The following is a 21,586-nucleotide window of genomic DNA, read 5'->3' as shown; positions in this document are numbered from 1 at the left end:
AGTTAACGGCCCACCTGATGGAAAGTAACATGTAACCGTCGCCTATAGATATGAGCAGTATCATGGATATAACAGAGTATACTGTTTCGCCCATGATACCCTCCATGCGTTACCATTCCTGAGGACTCAGGTGTTATTCCTCTGTACCCTGTAAATTCACGTCATATCCCGTCCTTCAAACCGAAATAGCCATGCAAACACAACTACTTCACGGTAGAAACACGAACGGGACAGAGGTACCCAAGCAAACGACTTTTGTACAAAGTCTCCCTCTGGTAAACCCTTACTTAATATAAATGTGAATATGAATTTGTACCTATATTTATTTATCTGTTACATTAAAACCTCGTAAACACATGACTTTTTGTTCATAAAGATGTCAAACCTCTTTTAAATCTACTTTAATTATTAAAGTCTTTTTATTTTGCACTGAATTCCCAATTTGAAAGAAAGACATAGGCTGTATTTTATTTATTTAATTCAATATGCTATATAGAATAGGCCACCCCCTTTTTTATCCCGTGGGTGTCATAAGAGTCGATTAAGGGAAGGCGAGGGATGGGCAGCAGCATCCTTCTTAAAATATCTCTAAAATCTAACTGCGGTTGCCAATCCGCCTGCCAAGCGTGGCGACTATCAGCAAACCCCCCAAGGGGGAAGCTTGTGTTCAGCAGTGATGATGATGAGCCAATATTTTCCAAATACCATAAACATTACATAGCCATTGATGTGTACATCTATTACTGGTGTGCATATTTTGCCATATTTATAATAATTGTTGTATTGTAACGAAATATATGTGACACTGTCGATGTTTTTTTTATGCAACGTAGAATGGCAAACAAGCTGACGGCCCACCTGATGGAAAGTAGTAACTGTCGCCTATAGATATGAGCAGTACCATGGACATAACAGAGTGTACTGTTTCGTCCATAATACCTCCCATGCGTTACCATTTCTGAGGACTCAGGTGTTATTCCTCTGTACCCTGTAAAATCACTGCCATATCCTACCTTTTAAACCATAACACAGTCATGCAAACATAGCTGCTTCACGGTTGAAACACGAATGAGACAGAGGTGTCCAAGCAAACGACTTTTGTACAAAGTTTCCCTCTGGTAAAATAAATAAATTGTACCAATAAATATATAAATAATCCAGTTACGCGGACAAAGTGGCGGGTAAATACTTGTAAATAATAAATAAATAATTTAATTAAATATGTATGTATACATAATATTGAACGAATATTGGCAATGTCACAATCGGTAGCAGGTGTCATCACGAATGTTTGTGGTCACACTATTATAGCTTAGATACGGTTCGAAAGGTCAACACGGCAACCTTTCAAGAAGCAAGGCCGATCGTATTGGGTAAGGAACTGTGACATCTCAGTTAGATTTGAACTATGTGGAACAACATAACGCCCACTTTATTCGCTTTATATTTAACGTTCGTGTTATTAATTGATGGTTCGGACGATTTGTTTGTTAATACAAATGCTAATGTATTCAACTAATATACTTACATACATTTTATATATATTTTATGTATGTATGCACAAGCAAAAAATATGATGATAATGATTATATCACTGTGTTGATGATCAAATGTTCCCACATTAAAATTGTATTCATATTGCATTAATAATATACTCTTATAATTTATAATATTATCTTTAATATTTTCCTTTTCCTTTTTTTTATAATTCAGATCCATGGGGATGAAAAATGGGTGGTGACAAATATCCCGTCATCACCATTTTACCAGAGGGAGACTTTGTACAAAAGTCGTTTGTTTGAGTACCTCTGTCTCATTCGTGTTTCAACCGTAAAGCAGTTGTGTTTGCATGGCTGTGTTTCAGTTTGAAAAGTGGGATATGGCGTGAATTTACAGGGTACAGAGGAATAACACCTGAGTCCTAAGGAATGGCAATGCATGGGGTATCATGGGCGAAACAGTATACTCTGTTATGTCCATAGTACTGCTTATGTTTATAGGTGATGGTTACCACTTTCCATCAGGTGGGCCATTAACTTGTTTGCTATTCTAAGTTGTATAAAAAAATCACAGGGAGGGGGATGAAAGGGATTGTTTGTAATGGGCAATAGCTACCTAATATCTAGCAGTCGTTATATCTCGTCAAGTATCAATGCGATGACGGGAATAATTGTAGAAATCACAACGATCGAACTGACCTGATTTCATGATCAGCTATTATGGATAACACTTCGGATCAAGTCAGGCCTTCTAAGACAAGTGGCAAGGGAATCCATCGATAGAATTGTCATCGCTAGCGAGTTCATTAGACAGAACGAGATAGCAACGTTCGATGTTTCATTCCAATTTACAGATTCGTTTGATATGATATCGCATGATACCGATTCCATCAAAGGATTTGTTTGCCGCAAGGATTTGGGCAGCATCGTTGCGGTCGACGATTCCTTTATGTATTAATTTTATGTATGTATCATCTACATTTAATTTTGTACTCGCCTAACATTTGGAAATATCCACGTATAAATTTATTACATTTTTTTAACAGACACTTTTTTTGGTGGTACTTTTTAACTGATTCTCTCGCATATAAGGTCCAAATATAATATTATATGTATATATATATATATATTTCTTTGCAAAAATATATAAAATTTATGCAATATTAGCGAATCACATATCAAAAACGGAAAACATGTTTTAAATGAACCCGGAACGTCAAAGTTGATTATAGGTACATTATATATTTAAATCGCGATAAATTATTAAAATTATGGCATAAATCAAGAAGCGGATCTTTTTATAACACTAAGGGGCAAGTCTGACGTAAAATGGTAGACACCTATAAATTTGGACAACATCAGAAATGCTGAGTTGTATATGGTACCCATCTTGGTGTGTATGGTGCGATACCAACTATATTGTTATGTGCAAAATTCTTGAACATCATCAGTCTTCTTCACAATCCAAGGAGGATGTGGGTTTTTTTTTTACAACACAGGAGACAAACGAGCATGCGGCTCACATGATGGTAAGTGACTACCGCCGCCCATGATCACCCATAACATCAACGGCATTGCAGGAGTGCTGCCGGCATTTTAAAAAGGAATATACTCTTTTCTTGAAGGTTATGTTGTCGTATCGGTTCGGAAATACTGCTGCTGGAAGTTGATTCCAAAGAGTGGTTGTGCGTGGAAGAAAGTGCTTTGAAAAACGCACGGTGCAAGACCGTCTCTCGTCTGGATGGTTGGGATGAAACTTACAGTGGAAAATTGTTAATTGTCCCCTGCTAAACATAGGCCTCCCCCTTGGATTGTTTTGTCAGTAGTTACCACGCTTGGCAGGCGGGTTCGCAACCGCAGTTAGGCTTTGGTGATGTATTAAGAAGGACGCTGATGCCCATTCCTCTACTATTAAGTTCAATTAGTCACATATTACGACACCCATAGGAAAGAAATCCTCAATTATAATAAGAAATTAAAAATAAAGAATAAATAAATAAAAACATTTAATATTAAAAAGTATTTATTAATTTATTGAAAAGTATTTAATAAAAACGTATGCAGTGAATAAAGAAATTACACCCTGTTAAAATGTAAAGTTATTGTCGCAGAAGGTTTTTCTTTATGCAACTTAGAATGGCAAACAAGCTGACGGCCCACCTGTTGGGAAGTGGTAACCGTCGCCTATAGACATGAGCAGTACCATGGACATAACAGAGTATACTGTTTCGCCCATGATACTCCCCAAGCGTTGTCATTCCTGAAGACTCAGAACTAACTTTGTTTTCCTGATTTTTTATCAATTTATTTTCATTCCTTTCTTTATTCTTTATTGTACACAAAATATAACGTTAATCACAATTCATTTGAAACATAATGTACAAAGGCGAGCTTATCTCTAATAAGAGATTTCTTCCAGCAAAACCTTTTCATGTAATTTGTATGTTATTTTAAAAATAAAAATAGGCAGTCATACGATCTGCATACATTGTATAAACACATAAGATATGTATACACAAAGAATAATACAAACTACACATTATAAATTACATAAAATACATAAACTCGATAAATATACACATATACTTACACACACACATATATATATACATATGTAATATAAAATATAAATATATATATATATTTATATATGTACACACACATATAAACATACATACCCACATACATAATACGTCAGCATAGTGATAAGTAATGCTCCCTTAGACGACGCTTAAACATGCCTATACTTGTCGATTCCCTTATTTCGGATGACAGACTATGCCATAGTCGAATGGATATAACTGTAAAGGAATTCCCAAAAGCCTTTATTGCACGGGCTTCTTCAAAATATACTTATTGCAATTTCTTCATGGTCAACAAAGCGAGGAAAAAAATTTTGAATTTTATATGGCCTTTTAAGGCAAGACACAACCAATATGGTATCCATAAGGCCCGTCATCATCTCCACTGGTCATTAATAATGATTTAAATTACAGACTTACAAGTTTGGAGTGTTAATATGACTGTTTAATTCCCTCTCATCAAATTTGTCTGTCAATTGTCAAGGTTATATTTAAATTGAAAACACAATTTAGTTATAAGTATGCATCGTTAATTAATATAACACACATAATGGTAATCTGACTGAATTGATGGCCTTCTTTGTGGTGGTATTTGTATAAATGATGTTCCGGGTTCAGTTCTCGGTGGGGCCAATTTAAGAAACTAACTTAGTAATTTTTTTTGATGCGAGAAATTCGTTTCTAGATTATTATAGTATAGCCTTTTAATTGATTACATTCTAGCTGTATTTCGTGGCTTTGTTCACGTGAATTAGCATGTAATGTATCTTATTAAATATATATTAAGTTTAAATATAATCCATCTATGTACCAAATTTCTTTCAAACCTATTCAGTTGTTTTTTTACTAACACAGTTTGTAAGGAAATTGTTACTAACAAAATAGACCAAATTATAGTCTGAATAATAAAGTATTATTATTATTATTATATTAAATATGATTGAGTAATAAACATATAATTGTCCATACATATGAACGTATTCAGGCATCTAAATGTCCAAATATATTTTTTAACTTTCACATTTACATTTATAATAGGATAGCATTATGTGGAAGAAGCGAAAGAGGTTTGTTTGAATCGAAGCATTTGGCGTTCCATTGTCTCTGCCTACCCTAATGGGAGACAGGCGTGACAGATATGTATATGTATGGTATAAGTTTTAGTTTGTAGTTGCAGCATTTTTTTTTACAATTTTTTTTGGACTTGTAACTAAGCAGAGCTTTTACCCTTACTAAATAACTGATGGACACAACTTTTTTATAAATACATAAATGTTGTACATAGAAAAAACTCAAACTAATATAAACAACCTTTCCCATAGAAGCAAATATTCTTCTTCCTTATTTATTAACCAATTTCTAAAAAGAAGTGTTCTAAATTCGCTTGTATTTTTTATGTTACTGTAGGAAAATTCTTTATCTGAAATATACTTTCAGATTAGTCTACAGAGTACAGAAATTTTATCAAAACTTAGTATGTAGTTAATTTTTTACATTAAAGTAATTGGTTTTGTCACAATTGAAATAGGCGTTTTATTTGGGAATTAAATAAAAAAATTATGGAATATTTTATAGTTGTATACAAATTTGTTTGTGAAAGTAACGTATCTTATATGACAAAGTTACGATTCAAAATTAGTATTAACTAGCGATCCGCCCCGGCTTTGCACGGGTGCACATTATATCACATCACGATAGAAACCTTTAAATTTATCAGTGTCTCTCTACAATATTATGCATGTATTATACATATAAACCTTCCTCTTGAATCACTCTATCTATTAAAAAAATCACTTTAAAATCCGTCGCGTAGTTTTAAAGATTTAAGCATACATAATGACGGACAGACAGCGACAGCGACTTTGTTTTATACTATGCAGTGATGATGTAAAAACGATACAGTAATTTTGTTTGTTACCCCTTGAAACTTTAGACTTTTTTAATGGGTGAAAATGGAATGGTAACCCCGCCTGCGCTATCGGTATACACCGACGCGACACCAGTGATAGATGATAAGTGACGATAAAAGCAGGACAGTAATTAGCCCATCCTGAAGAATTCCACTAGAATTATCCACGACGGTTTCCAGGGGAACCGCGTGGAGGTCGACCTGACAGATTGTATTGCTAGCAATGGGTTAGTTAGATCCCATTACTAACAATCCGTTACCTCCTTCAATGAATTATATAATTGCTTTAACAAAGAACATAAGTAGTTAACATGTTAAGCAAAATTATACATCTACAAGATTTGTATATAAAAATAGACAGGCGTTAAAGTTGTTTTAACAATTCGACGTAAATTAAAAATAAATAACTTTCTTTGATTCAAAGTATATTAAAAAAAATTATTAGAATAGAATAGAATAGAATAGAATAGAATAGAATAGAATAGAATAGAATAGAATAGAATAGAATAGAATAGAATAGAAATCATTTATTCAAATAAACTTACATTCAAGCACTTTTGAAAAGTCATTACATTTTTTTTAATTTACCGCTCGTTCGGAAAGCTGTCTCATCACAAGAAGAACGAGCAAGAAACTTGCGTGATGCTCTTTTAAATATTTTTATTATTACTTTACATTTTTAAGTTTAATTGTGTGAATACAAACCACCAATTAGCACTAATTCAATTAAATACTCAAAAAGAAAAAAATATTGAATACATAACCAACTGGTTAAACAATTAATAAGAGGAAATCAGTCATAGTGATTAGAGCAGACCAGTCCCTACAAGCAGCACCCGTTCACGAGTATGACGGATGAGCCAGCCATCACTGCGCTCGACCATATTTTAGGGAGCCCAATGACCCGGCCCACCACGCCGCCACAAGTCTGGACATTTTAGTGAGCATGACTACTCAAAATACTAGACCACGTCAAAGCTACTCACAATTGCCATCTGATAGTTATAGTATTCACATTTTACATAAGAATGCATGCGGCAATTAATACAAAAAACCGCTACGCTTTCATATTTCTAAAATTAATCAATTAAATCAAGAAAGCAATGAGAAAATAAAATTACAACGTTGTATGCTAATAAACTAATTATTTACTTGATATGTTGTCATCTATGAATTCGTCTATCCTGTAATAGGCTTTCTTACATAAAAATTGTTTAATATAAGATTTGAATTGCCTCTCTGTCAGATTTAATGCAGATTCCGGCAGTTTATTATAAAATCTTATGCAATTACCATAGAATGAATTACTGATTTTGTGCAGACGGCATTTAGGTAAAATAAGCTTATTTATATTGCGTAAGTTTCTACTTGTACAGTCTTTGAGTTTTTTAAAACTCTCTAAGTTCTTCCGTGTATACATAATATTTTCATAAATGTATTGTGAAGTAACTGTGAGGATATTTGAGTCTTTAAAGCACTGACGTAATGACTCTCTTGAACCCATACCATAAATAGAACGTATGGCTCTCTTTTGTAAAACAAATATAGTATTTATATCGGCTGCTTTACCCCACAGCAGTATGCCATAAGACATTATGCTATGGAAATAACTGAAATATACAAGTTTAGCCGTCGCCACGTCTGTTAATTGCCTAATTCTTCTAATTGCATATGCAGCAGAACTGAGTCTACTGGCCAATTTTGAAATATGGGGCCCCCATTGTAATTTCGAGTCCACTGTTATACCTAAAAAAACTGTATCATTAACAAAATTTACTATTTCGTCATTAAGCAATAACTGTGTATTTATTAGTCTTACATTAGGAAGTGTAAATTTTATACACTTTGTTTTGCTGGAATTTAATAATAGGTTATTACATGTAAACCAATTTAATATTGCAGACATAGCACAATTTACATCGTCTAATTGATTACTTTGACGTCCAATTTTAAATACTAACGAAGTATCATCCGCAAACAGCACTATATCTGCAATTTTCTCTACCATAAAGGGAAGGTCATTTATGTAGATTAAAAAGAGAAAGGGGCCTAAGATTGACCCTTGTGGAACGCCCATCTTAATATTAGCTCCCTTAGATTTTACACCGTCAATATCTACAGTTTGAACCCTATCCTCTAAATAAGTTCTCATTAATTTTAGATCATTATCTCTTATACCATAATGTTCGAGCTTGTACAAAAGCGTTTTATGATCCACACAATCAAATGCCTTTGATAGGTCACAAAAAACTCCGAGTGCATCCTGTGACCTCTTCCAAGATTCGAAAATATGTGTCATTAGCGCAACACCTGCGTCAGTGGTAGACTTGCCGGCGGTGAAACCATATTGCTGACTGTGAAGCAGTCCGTTAACCCTGAAGTGATGTAACATTTGATTTAACATTATCTTTTCAAACACCTTACTTAGAACTGGCAAAATAGATATAGGTCTATAGTTCCCTGGCTCAAATTTATCTCCTGATTTAAATAGTGGGATTAATTTGCTAAATTTCATTAAATGTGGAAAAACGCCATTATCAATACATTTATTAAAAATTGTGGCTAGATATGGAGCAACAATATCTATGAAAGAACTAACTACTTTTACAGACATGCCCCAAAGGTCTTCCGTATTTTTTAAATTTAGCTGTTTGAATATTTTTATGATATGAAAGGGGCTAACATGTGAAAATTTAAATCTTAAAGAACAACAACCGATATTAGTCTCTAGTAATTTTTTTGCTCGAGATTGAGATGAGTCCAGAGAAGATGTAATATCAATCGGAATATTAGCAAAAAAATCTTCAAAAATATTAACTACATCTTTTGTTGTTGTTATTAATTTATTATCATAATTTAATGTAAATTGATTACAGGCTATTTTAGATCTTCCAGTTTCTTTATTTATAATGCTCCAGATGGTTTTAATTTTGTCAGAAGACTGCTTAATTTGTTTATTAAAATAATTAGACTTAGCCATAATACAAACTTTTTTAAAAATTTTAGAATAATTTTTTACATAAGTGGTGAATTTGTCATCAAATCGATATTTTTTTTGATCGTATAAATCAAACAAAATATTTCTACTTTTAAGTATTCCTACTGTTGCCCATTCCGTGAATTTAGATTTAACATGAACTTCTTTTTTCTTGAAAAATTGATCATATTCTCCGGATAAAATATTAATTAGCTTGGTGTAAAGATAATCAGGATTATTACTAGATTGTAACAGCAAATCCAATTTATTTTTAATCGCGCTTTTGTATTTATTAATATTGTAAACATTTATTTGTCTTTTTGATTTTTTATTATTGTTGACTTTATTGATTTGACTGCTAAACTTAACAACTTGACCACAGTGATCTGAAGGAAGTTTATTTATTATGAATTTTTCTGTATACTCGCAGTTACAAAAAAACATTGTCAAGACAAGTAGCAGACGTGGCAGTTACACGAGTGGGTTCATGAAAGACATGACATAAATCAAACGACTGAAATAAACTAATAATTTTTGTACATGTGGGTGTATTACAAAGAATATCAACGTTAAAATCTCCACATACAATAATTTTTTTAATACTATTAAATACTTTTTTTAAAATATCCTCCATCACCCCTTCAAAAACATTGTAATCACTATTAGGAGGCCTGTACACACATATAAGGATATAATTTTCTAGTTCTATACAAGATAATTCTATACAACACTCAATAGAAAGTCTAACAATGTCAGCACGTTCCTTTACTTTAATATTATTTCTTGCAATTATCATAGACCCGCCTCTGTTAACTGACTTTCTATTGAAGCAGCTGACAACGTTATAATTATTTAAATTGAACATCATATTGCTTTCTTTAAGCCAATGTTCTGTGAAACAGACAATATCAATATTATACTTTTCTAAAAATAATTGTATAATTAACTCGCTGCCGGGAAAACTTTGTATGTTCTGATGAACAATTATTAATTCTGATTGCTTTCCCTTTGTCTTTGTGAGCAGTTTAAATCTGCAGTCATAGTACTTATGTCACAAATATTAATAGAATTATCTGTTATGTCAGCATTTTTATGTTTAAGTTTACCATGTAAACTGTTCATGTAGTCAATATTATAAGCCACTAAAGTGGCTATTTTATTTTTAGATGATTTAGAAAGATACATTGTATCTTTTGTCAAATAAAAATCACTAATAAAACTATTAGTATCAAAAAATGTCAAAATGTCACTATGACGACATGTCAATGTATGTAATAAGTTATTTAGGTAATGTACCTTACTGTTAATTTTTTTATGAAGATGTCTATTTGTGTAAGGAAAAGCGCACAATACAATCTTATACACATTTAATTGTAATAAATATTCAATTCCTTTAATTACATCCTGCCTATTTAATTGAATACTATTACCAAAAAATAACACAATTGTGGTCATATTGTTCATTTTCGTAGACTTAATTTTATTTATTATTTGTGTAAATGATGCTTCTGGCATGCAGTAGTTTAATAAATCACCCTTAAGATGATACTTCAATATAGACCCAAAGTTACAGCCTATTCTGTCAGAGAACACCATTGTGCTACTCTTAGGGTTACAGTCACTGGCACAAACACCCTGAACTTCATTTTCCAGCACAGTTATTAAATGTTACTATATTAATCATGTTATCCTTTTAAATTTATTTCAATTTATTAATCTTCTATTTTTTTTTTATACTAAAATTATTATAAAATAGATGTCACTGATGATCATTTTTTGGTTGTATGTAATAGACATCAACGCGGTATAGTTAAAAAATCAGTAGTAAATGATATTTTTTTATACCACTGAGATGGCAACAAGCATACGGCCCACCTGATGGTAAGCGATTACCGTAGCCTATGAACGCCTGCAATACCAGAGGTATTACGCGCGCGTTGCCGACCCTGAAGAAACCTTTTGAAGAACCCTATGCTGTAGTCTCTTGGAGAAATCTCGGCTGGGAGCTCATTCCATAATCTGAGCATTTGTGGGAGAAAACATATCCGAAACCACGTTGTACGCGACCATTTAGGCTGTAAGGTATGAGGGTGAACTTCCTGTTGATGGCGAGCCGTACGATGATAGAAAGTGGCCATGATACCCCTCATGCGTTGCCATTCCTAAAGACTTTGTTATTCCTCTGTACCCTGTAAATTCACGCCATATCCCACCTTTCAAACTGAAACTCAGCCATGCAAACACAACTGCTTCACGGTTGAAACAGAAATGGGACAGAGGTACCCAAGCAATTGAGTTTTGTACAAAGTCTCCCTGTGATGAAATGTTGTTTTACTTGTATATATTTAGATATCTATATAGATTTTGATGGGGAAAAAACATTAATCACTCTCTACTCGGTCCAAGAGATATTTCTCTTTCATAAAATGAAATAAGTAATAATATATTTTTTTTAATGTAACTTGTGGTCAAGGACTCCTAGACACCAGATTGGTTGAAAGACAGTTTAGTGGCCGTGTGGTCCCGGCATAAAATAGGCTACCCCTTCCTTTTCCGTATGTATTGTAAGAGACGACTAAGGAAGGGCGAGGGATGGACAGCAGCGCCCTTCTCGTCCCCTAAAATTTAAATCGCAATCGCCAACCCGCCTGCCAAGCGTGGCAATTACTAACAAAACTCTCCTTATGGGAAGGCTTGTGTTCAGCAGTGGACAGTTAAAGGCTAATAGGATTATGATGATAAAGACAGTTGAGAGACATTCTGTTAGAATTATGAACTATTCCCAACTATAAGACGAAACTTCTAGTCTTAACGAAACTAAACGAAAGTCTAAGAGAGCATTACTTATCACTATGCTGACGTATTATGTATATGTGTATGTATATTTATATATGTTTATATGTGTATATATATATGCATGTGTATATATGTGTACATGTATGTTTGTGTAAGTATATGTGTATGTTTACAGGGTATTTTATGTAATTTATAATGTGTAGTTTGTAATGTGTATTCTTTGTGTATACATATCTTATGTGTTTATACAATATATGCAGATCGTATGACTGCCTATTTTTATTTTTAAAATAACACAATTAACATGGAAAGGTTTTGCTGGAAGAAATCTCTTATTAGAGATAAGCTCGCCTTTGTACATTATGTTTTAAATGAATTGTGATTAACAGTATGTTTTGTGTACAATAAAGAATAAAGAATAAAGAAAGAAACTTGCTTCTTTTTGTACGTTCTATCACTTATATAACTAGTTGTTTTAGAGGAAATATTTGAATTAACTTTTTTGACCTTCTTTTCACCAATGACGGAGAATTCATCTGCAGAATATATGCTTAGTTTGGTAAGAGATGGTACTGTGCTATGTTTTTATTTCGATCTATATTTAGCTATCTTAGACCCCAGGTGAAGAGTACCGATGGAAAACTAACATAAGTAAAATAGCATAATCTATCCATGGGGTTATTATTTTCTACCAGGTAGAGTTTCGTCGTTCCAACAAATTTAGAAATCTTAAAAAAATTTAGAGGGTCCTTTTAAAATAAATATAAATAAATATTCAAACCAATGTTCTCATTCAGCAATACTTTAATAAATACATTTACTGATTAAATCTATTTATACATCAAATACAGTAAAGGCAGTGATTTACAACTTATGTATATTCATGTAAAATTCACTCATTCACATATGTATTATTATTATAATTTTTAATTACAAATAAACATAACCATAAATATACAATTGTAAAATATCGATATGAAATTCTTTACAATCACAGAAATAACAATTGTAATTAATATTTTTCAATAAAGATAAGATTTTTTTAATAATTTAGCCAAATATAAAAAAACTAGATAGTATTTTACATTTGTCATTATAATGCTCGAAAGGATTCCATTGCTGTTTTTAGTTACCTTTTGTTATTTTATTACACTTTAACTGTGAACTTTAACGTGCAAAAATTTATATCCAACCCAACATTTGGAAATTTGATTCATAAAAATTCAACACACTTTTTCAACATTCAAAATGTGTTATTGTTAAATACGTAAGCCCGTTTTGTTCCAAGTATCGGATATTGAACGTGAGTGAAATTTTAAAAGTAATATCACTTATACTAGCTTAGTAAATGTTTAAGTATATACTATATTATACAAAGGCAAGTGTACAATGTTTAATTTAAATATTATTCAATACTTATGTTAAATTAGTTACTATTATAACGTATTTATCGTTGTTCACACTTCACTTATTAATAATTCACAACATTATTAATAGATCGATTGTTTTTCTCTGTTATTATTTATATAAATACAATTTTATATTTTTATGATGTTTATGATAATATATCTAAATTGGCAGAAGATAATTATGAAATATAAATTTAAGTGTTTTTATTTAAAAAATTAAGTCAAAACTATTATATGATGATAAATTTATAACATTTAATATAATTGTTGCATATAGATTAAATTGTAAAAATATAAAGTGATTAATTTGTCTTTTGAAATGACAATTTTATAAATTTCTTTATTTTTTTAAATAATATAACTTATAAATACGTAATTATTGAATACATTATTTGTGATACATGTCTTGCACTTGAAACATTGTATATATTTGTAAAACAATAATGTTTTCGCGTTGCTTATTTGTTTGAACATCAAACTAATTGTAACCCATACAAATAATATAATACATTTATGTTTCATAACTCGTCAATAAATAATTTTAAGATTCTTTATTTCCCTGTATTTCTTACAGTTATTGCATAGATATTTCTTCGATGTTATAAACACAGGACATAATTATAAGAAAATATTTTTTTTTTATACAAATTTCAGCAACTGAAAGTTCATATAAAAATAAGTTAATATTCATAAAAACTATAAAATGTCGAATAATATGTTTCAACTAATAGTGTTCACGTCATATTTTATCACATTAAAATTTGAGCTAGAGTAAAAGAGACAAAACACTACAATGCTAAAATACATATCTTTAAAGTTTTTATGAATAATAATGTGTGTGTATTTGTTTCTGGATATTGTAATTTCATAATAAAAATATTTATTTATTATTATTTCGTTAAAATATCACTATCATTAAATCTAATACTGGCATAGGCTGTTATTGTATTCATCAAAATTTACCACCAATATCCGTGATGTCCATATCCACCATACGGCCAGTATCCGTACCCGCCGTATCCACCATATCCACCGTAGGGCCATCCCCAGTAGCTACCGTAGTAAGGGTATCCCCATCCACCACCCCAGTGGCCACCCCATCCACCCCAATGTCCGCCCCAGTGTCCACCCCAATGCGAGGCAGCTGTTTTAAGATCCTCTTTCTCGGGTGCTTCAAGATTTTCCTTTTGGACTTCTACTTCTTCATTTGCAGCCGGCGCTGCTAATGTTACTGCTAGAAGTAAGAAAGCAGCAGCGAAGAAGATGATCTGGAAATATTAATTGTTATCATACACCACAGAAAATTAGAATACACGTCTCCAAAAATTATATCCCATATGTTAAGTTAGAAGTTAATCTACCCATGTACTAAATTTTCTTAAAATCTGTTCAGCCATATAGGCATACTTGAGTGTGTTCACACATGCAGTTATCAAAACATCTAAACATTTAAATATCTTTATAAGCTTTCATATATAGCTGATTCGGCAGTGTAATGTTGCCCTATAAAAATATTAATTTAATTAATTGGTAACTAATGGGATAAAATTATTGAATCGATTTAGATAAAATTTCTATAAAATAATCTTTTCAGATAAAAAAAGAGACTTTTACAAATCAACTCACAGGGAGAAGGGATTTTTAGTAATAGGGAGATTAGACCCCATTGCTATCAATATACTCTATAAGGTCGACCTCCTCGAAGTCGATTGCTTGGGTACCTCTGTCCCATCTGTGTTTCAACCGTGAAGCAGTTGTGTTTGCATGGCTGTGTTTCGGTTTGAAGGGTGGGATATGGCGTGAATTTACTGGGTACAGAGGAATAACACCTGAGTCCTCAGGAATGGCAACGCATGGAGGGTATCATGGACGAAACTGTATACTTTGTTATGTCCATGGTACTGCTTATGTTTATAGGCGACGGTTACCACTTTCCATCAGGTGGGCCGTCAGCTTGTTTGCCATTCTAAGTTGTATAAAAAAAACGTAAAATAAGAGACACTTTGTGTGTGGCTTACGCATAAATATAACAGGCATTGCATGCCACGCTCCACACACTTTTCCCAGTGTTTCACACGAAACGTGATTACAGTAATTACACGAGAGATACAATGACACCGCACCGGGCCGATTGATATTGTTTATTGGTACATAAATGCGTTTTTAATTCAATAAGATTTTTTGGTACACAGGATAATTTGTGTTTTAAAATTGTTTTACTTTTTATAACAGATTTTTGAGATTAGTTAAAATATGTGAGAATTAATTTATTAATAAAAATAAAATATTAACAAAAATATAATAAATATTTAAAATAAAATGTGGTTTTTAAACAAAATAATAATATGTTTTTAAAGCTTAGAAATTAGTTTCTAAATTTAACTACTATTTGCCATTATAAAAAAAAGATATTTTAATACTTCTAAATTCCAAATATATACATAATAATATATAATTTAATATATATTATTCTTAAAATATTTAAGTATATAAAACTTATATTATAGAATTTTTTAAATAAGATTTCCATATTAATGTCAATTCGCAGTTAGCAAATTTTCAAGCATCTAATCTTGAATGAATTTTTGAATTTAGAATTTTTTCAAATTTAGAAATTTTTGAATTATTATTAATATAAATCACTAATTTTGTTATTTTATAAAACCCTATCAACTAACACTATTTTGAAAGATTCTATCAATTAACACTATCTTAGATAATTAGCGAATTATCCCCTATACCCAAATTATAAATGGTACTTACTTTTCTGGACGTCATTTTGCGTTGTGCTCGTGTCCACACTGCCTGTGGCGTCAACACGCCACAGTTATATATGAGTGGCTTGTCCTAGAGTTGCATGGATGAGTGGCTGGCTTCCTTCACCATTGTCATGATGTGCCATTGACCTCATAGGATTAGGTCGGGAGCGATATGGGTTTTTAATGGGGTGTACGGATATTACTGAAATTATATGTTGGTTTAAGAAGTTAATTATACCGTTTATAATAAATATTAAAAAAAAGTTAATATTTATTTGTAAAAATTAATATTTTACTTTTAGATACATTATTAATAAATAAATAAATTATTTCTATTGAAATAATTAGATTGTGATTATTCAAACAATTTTAAACAATTAGAATAATTCAACTAATTGTTTAAAATTGTTTCAATAATCACAAGAATTATATTCTTCAAGTCTTTGAATTGACAGACAAGCATACGGCCCATCTGATGATACTTGCAATACACTTTGCCAATTGTATATAAAAACCTTTAAAAGAATCCTTATGCAGTTGTTTCTTATAAAGGTTATCGCAGTAGATACATTACATTAAAGAAATCAAAGTACGAATAATAAATATTGACATTACACTTAAAACCATTACCCTCCAATTTTCCGCGGTCGAGTAAAAACTATTACTATAATCAATTTTTTTTTATACCACTTGATTTTTTTATACCACTTTAAATCAAATTTATATTAAAATCCATTCGTTTCCAAACAATAACTATTGGGAATGCCAACGGATCATTGTGGCAAATTGAGATACAAGTAATTATCATAAATCAATTATGTATTAATTTTCCACTCAACTGATCGACGAGTCCAACGAGACGCAGTGAGTGTACTGGACAGTGGCAATAAAGTTCTAGATGAAATGATATTGTAAATTGTAAATTTTTAATGAAAAGTTTCGCGACTGACTCTTGGCCACAGCAGAATATCAGTGTTTTGCTCTTTTAAGGGCAAAGCAATAAACTGAGCTGTGACCATTTTGTGTTACTATGACACACGCATGAAGGAACGGTAACAAAGGAGATTGTTAGATTATGTATTTTGTTTTTGTATTTTTTTTTATTTGTGTTTTTTTTTATTTTTATTCTTTTGTCTCTTTTGCTGTGTATTACGTGTATGTTTTTTTTTTTATTGTAATTTGTGTGCTGTAAGTAATGTAAATAAATTGTCTATCTATCTATCTATGAATGTATTTTTAAATCAAATTTCACAAAAGTATCCTACACTTGTATAGCTATGTTTCGGTTTGATGCGTGGGATCTTCATCCGCCTTACTGTACTTATACAATTGTATCTTTATTATTTTTTTTATACAACACAGGTGGCAAACGAGCATGCGGCTCACCTGATGGTAAGTAACTACCGCCGCCCATGATCATCCACAACACCAGCGGCATTGCAGGTGTGCTGCCGGCCTGTTTTGCTTATTACCTATATTGTATAATGCAAATAAAGTATGCTCATTCAATCATTCTTTCATCATCAGCTATTAGATTAGATCAGATATTAGCATTATCACATCAGCTATTCCTGTCCACTGCTGAACAATGGCTTTTCCCATGTTTGCTAGTATTTTCGTAGTTTAGTATTTTACCAGAGAGAGACTTTGTACAAAAGTCGATTGCTTGGGTACCTCTGTTCTATTCGTGTTTCAACCGTGAAGCAGTTGTGTTTGCATGGCTGTGTTTCGGTTTGAAGGGTGGGATATGGCGTGAATTTACAGGGTACAGAGGAATAACATCTGAGTTCTCAGGAATGGCAACGCATGGGGGGTATCATGGGCGAAACGGTATACTCTGTTAAGTCCATGGTACTGCTCATGTCTATAGGCGATAGTTATCACTTTCCATCCGGTGGGGAAAAAAAATTTGCCACACTTGGTACATGAATAGGCAACCACAGGTTCTGGTGATGTTTAAAAAATGACGCTGCTGCTCATACCCTCGACCCTTAAGTTCCTTTAGATGGGTGGGATTTGACAGTGAAATTATAGGGTACAGAAGTATAACTCTAAAGTCCGGGATGAGAAGGAATTTTAGTAATCAAGGCTAGCTTCATTACTAGTAACAGTATCCTATCATGTCAAAGAGCATTCGATTCCTAGAAAGCATCGTGGTTAATTCTGCCTTCTTATTCTCCTATCATCACGAACTACTGCCCTTCCAACAGCGTAGCATATTGAGGCGGTGGAAATAATAATATTATTTATATGAAACAGTAAATTATAAAATTGCTTAACAGGGGGGAAAGGGATTGTTAGTAATGGAGACTGAGAATCTCATTGCTAGCAATATACCCAACCCGGTCGACCTCCTCGCGGTTCCGCCTGGAAACTATCATGGTTAATTCCTGATGAATTCATCATGATGGGCTAACTGGCCTGTTTTCATTTCTCACCTTTCACTGGTGCTCCGCCAGCGTATCCCGTTAGCGCAGGCGGGGTTACCATACCATTTTCAATTGAATTAAAGTTAAATTAAATTAATTTTAAAAGGCCGGCAGCACACCTGCAATGCCTTTGGCTAATATATCTAATTTGGTTTTACGTAGGTACGTAAAATTCGTTTTGACGTAGATATCTAGGTATGAATGAATGAATTAATGAATAAATTAATATATATTATTATATATACGCATTTTAACATTGCGTCAACTGCGATAAACATCTAATTATTATATTAGGACAGAACCTCAGTAACGAAGTACTCCTAGTACAGCAAAAAAGTCCGAAGGGAAATTAAATTACACGCCAAACTAGCATATCTTTAAGGCAATTATTTTTTTTTCCTACATTTAGTTCGTTTAAAGAAAAACGCTGAGTCACCTGTACACTGTTTACGCTCAGTATTTTTACTATAACTACGTTTGTTTACTATTAAACAGTATAAAAATATCTATTTATATAACTACTTGTTGTATCCCGCGGCTTTGCTCGCGTGAATAATTATATAAAGAAAAATACATTAAATAATGATTCACGCTTTTCATAAAATATTACTATTTTTTTTGTATTTTTATGTTTTTAGTATATTTTAAGTTAAGATATAATCTATGTGTACGCCAAATTTAATTCAAATTCGTTTAGTCCTATTAAAGCAGTTGTGTTTGCATGGCTGTGTTTCGGTTTGAAGGGTGGGATGTGGCGTGAATTTACAGGGTACAGAGGAATAACACCTGAGTCCTCAGGAATGGCAACGCAAGGGGGGTATCATGGGCGAAACATTATACTCCGTTATGTCCATGGCACTGCTCATGTCTATAGACGACGGTTACCACATTCCATCAGGTGGGCCGTTAACTTGTTTGCACTTTCTAAGTTGTATAAAAAAACTATGTAATGCCCTACCGCAATCGGGTTCTTTATTTCTTATAATCAGAATAAAATTATTCTTTCTTGCAAGTTAGAACAAATATTGTACATTTATAAAATTCCATTATAATGGGTTGAGCAATTTCGGAGATTAGCTTAAAAGAACCTTGTGACATAGAATTGTTGTAAATTGAGAATCGAGGAAAGAGAAGGAATAAAAGAAGAGACGTTACAATTCTTCTCTAATCTTTATCATCTGCTTATCTTCATATTGGCTACCTTCCACCTGGCATACACGTCACTTCCGGAAACTCTTCCCTCATTAGAAGCTAGTGTAATTTTCTTCTAATTTATAAAAATGAAAGCTCAAGAAAAGTATGGATATTTGTTATTCAATAAAACTTGAACAACTGAACCCGTTTGAATGAAATCACACAAATCTTAGATTAATTTGTGCGGACAAAGCCGCGTGTGGAAGTTAGCCAGTAATAAGTTAATGACATCCCAAACAACAATAAGTCTAACACTGTTGTCGTGCGTTTAATGTTTATTGTGATAGTGCATAATCAGTGTGAAGTAGGCTTCTAAATTAACCCTTATGGTTTGTAACCGTTAGGAGCGGGTTACAATGTTCGAGCGTTAGCGGAGAGACGAAAGAACGTTGTTAAATAAAAAAAAAATAACTGAGTTTTTATTACGTACACCACGATTTTTTTATACAACTTGGAATAGCAAACGAGCTGACCGCCCGCCTGATGGAAAGTGGTAACCGTCGCCTATAGACATGATCAGTATCATGGACATAACAGAGTATACTGTTTCGCCCATGATACCCCCCATGCGTTGCCACACTACACACACACACTAGCTATATTTAATGGTTTTGCTCGCACGAATCAGCATATAAAGCATCCTATATGTTAAGCTAGGGTATGACCTATCCTCACACACATTGTATTAATATATGTATATAAATGTGAGACTTTGTAAAGATGCTTAGATAATTGTACGTTTGTTACTAAATCACACAAAAAAGAATGAATGGATTTGAATAAAATTTGGTACTTGAGTCGATTACATCCTTGTTTAATTTCTAATATATAGAATATTTTATATATTGATAAACGTGGGCAAACCTGCGAATAATAGCTAGTTTGTATATTAACTGAATAATTAAATCGCTATTATGAAAACATTGATTAATGTAAAGGAAATGTAAAATGATCTGTTTGAACAGAAGCATGTGGAGTTCTATTGTTTCCGCCTACAGGGTTTATGGGAGACAGGCGTGACAGATATCGTCATAGTTGTAGAATACTGACGGATCTGACAAAGATTACATATAAAGATCCTTCAGTATTCTACGACTATGACGATATGTGTGTATGTATTAAAATCGCTATCGCGCCGCTCATCAACATGCCCGCTAGCTGTACCGAGGGACCGGACACCGGACACAATTGCCGGTGTCAACCTCAAGCACAGTTTACGTCCTTCCTTCCGGAATTCCGAGGCCGCGGCGATTACGTGTCATTGAAAATGGTTTAACTATTGTATAATTTGTCGAACAATTCATTTATATACCGACCGTTGTCAGGGTGACGTTAAGAACAAGAAGTATAGCAGAATCGTCATTGTATCTTCTATAACTATTGGGTACGGAATTTTATCTGTGTTACAATTCAGTCGTCATACTCGTGAACGAGTGTTACATTTTTGCTCTTGTTTAGGTAATACTAATTGACGTATAAATATTATAAATGCAAAAATTCATAAGGATGGATGTTTTTTATTTTCTCAATGAAATGTAGCACAGAGATTAAATTAACTTACATACTTGTAGATTGCTTTATATACAGATAGCCGCGAGCAAAGCGCGAAAATTTATGTATGCAACTTAGAATGGCAAACAAGCTTACGGTCCATCTGATGAACAGTGGTAACCGTCGCCTATAGACATGAGCAGTACCATGGACATAACAGAGTATACTGTTTCGCCCATGATACCCCCCATGCGTTGCCATTCCTGAGGACTCAGGTTTTATTCCTCTGTACCCAGTAAATTCACGCCATATCCCACCCTTCAAACCGAAACACAGCCATGCAAACATAACTGCTTTACGATTGAAACACGAATGGGACAGAGGTACCCAAGCAATCGACTTTTGTATAAAGTCTCCCTCTGGTAAAAATACTATAAATATAAACAATGTAATACATAGAAGTGGTTATTTTGAACTTTATATGTAGCAATTATTCATCTTCTTTATAAATGTAGGTACCTATACTGTCACGCCTGTCTCC

The 21,586-nt window shown here is 32.7% G+C and overlaps 1 protein-coding gene across 1 annotated transcript; it reads right to left on the bottom strand.

Annotated features, from left to right (window-relative positions):
* Positions 1-12,609: 12,609 nt before the first annotated feature.
* On the bottom strand, positions 12,610-16,149 carry LOC113510010 (uncharacterized). The gene is made up of 2 exons (XM_026893430.3): positions 15,936-16,149; positions 12,610-14,440 (listed from the first exon to the last, which is right to left on the bottom strand). Exons 1-2 carry the CDS (start codon positions 15,948-15,950, stop codon positions 14,132-14,134), a joined length of 324 nt encoding a protein of 107 aa, XP_026749231.1. The 5' UTR covers positions 15,951-16,149; the 3' UTR covers positions 12,610-14,131.
* Positions 16,150-21,586: the final 5,437 nt, after the last annotated feature.

This window comes from Galleria mellonella, unplaced genomic scaffold (genome assembly GCF_026898425.1).
Source record: "Galleria mellonella isolate WM207_F2 unplaced genomic scaffold, CSIRO_AGI_GalMel_v1 utg117, whole genome shotgun sequence".
Lineage (NCBI taxonomy): Eukaryota > Metazoa > Arthropoda > Insecta > Lepidoptera > Pyralidae > Galleria > Galleria mellonella.
Note: the sequence above shows the minus strand (reverse complement) of the source record. Positions and strands in the feature narration are given on the sequence as shown.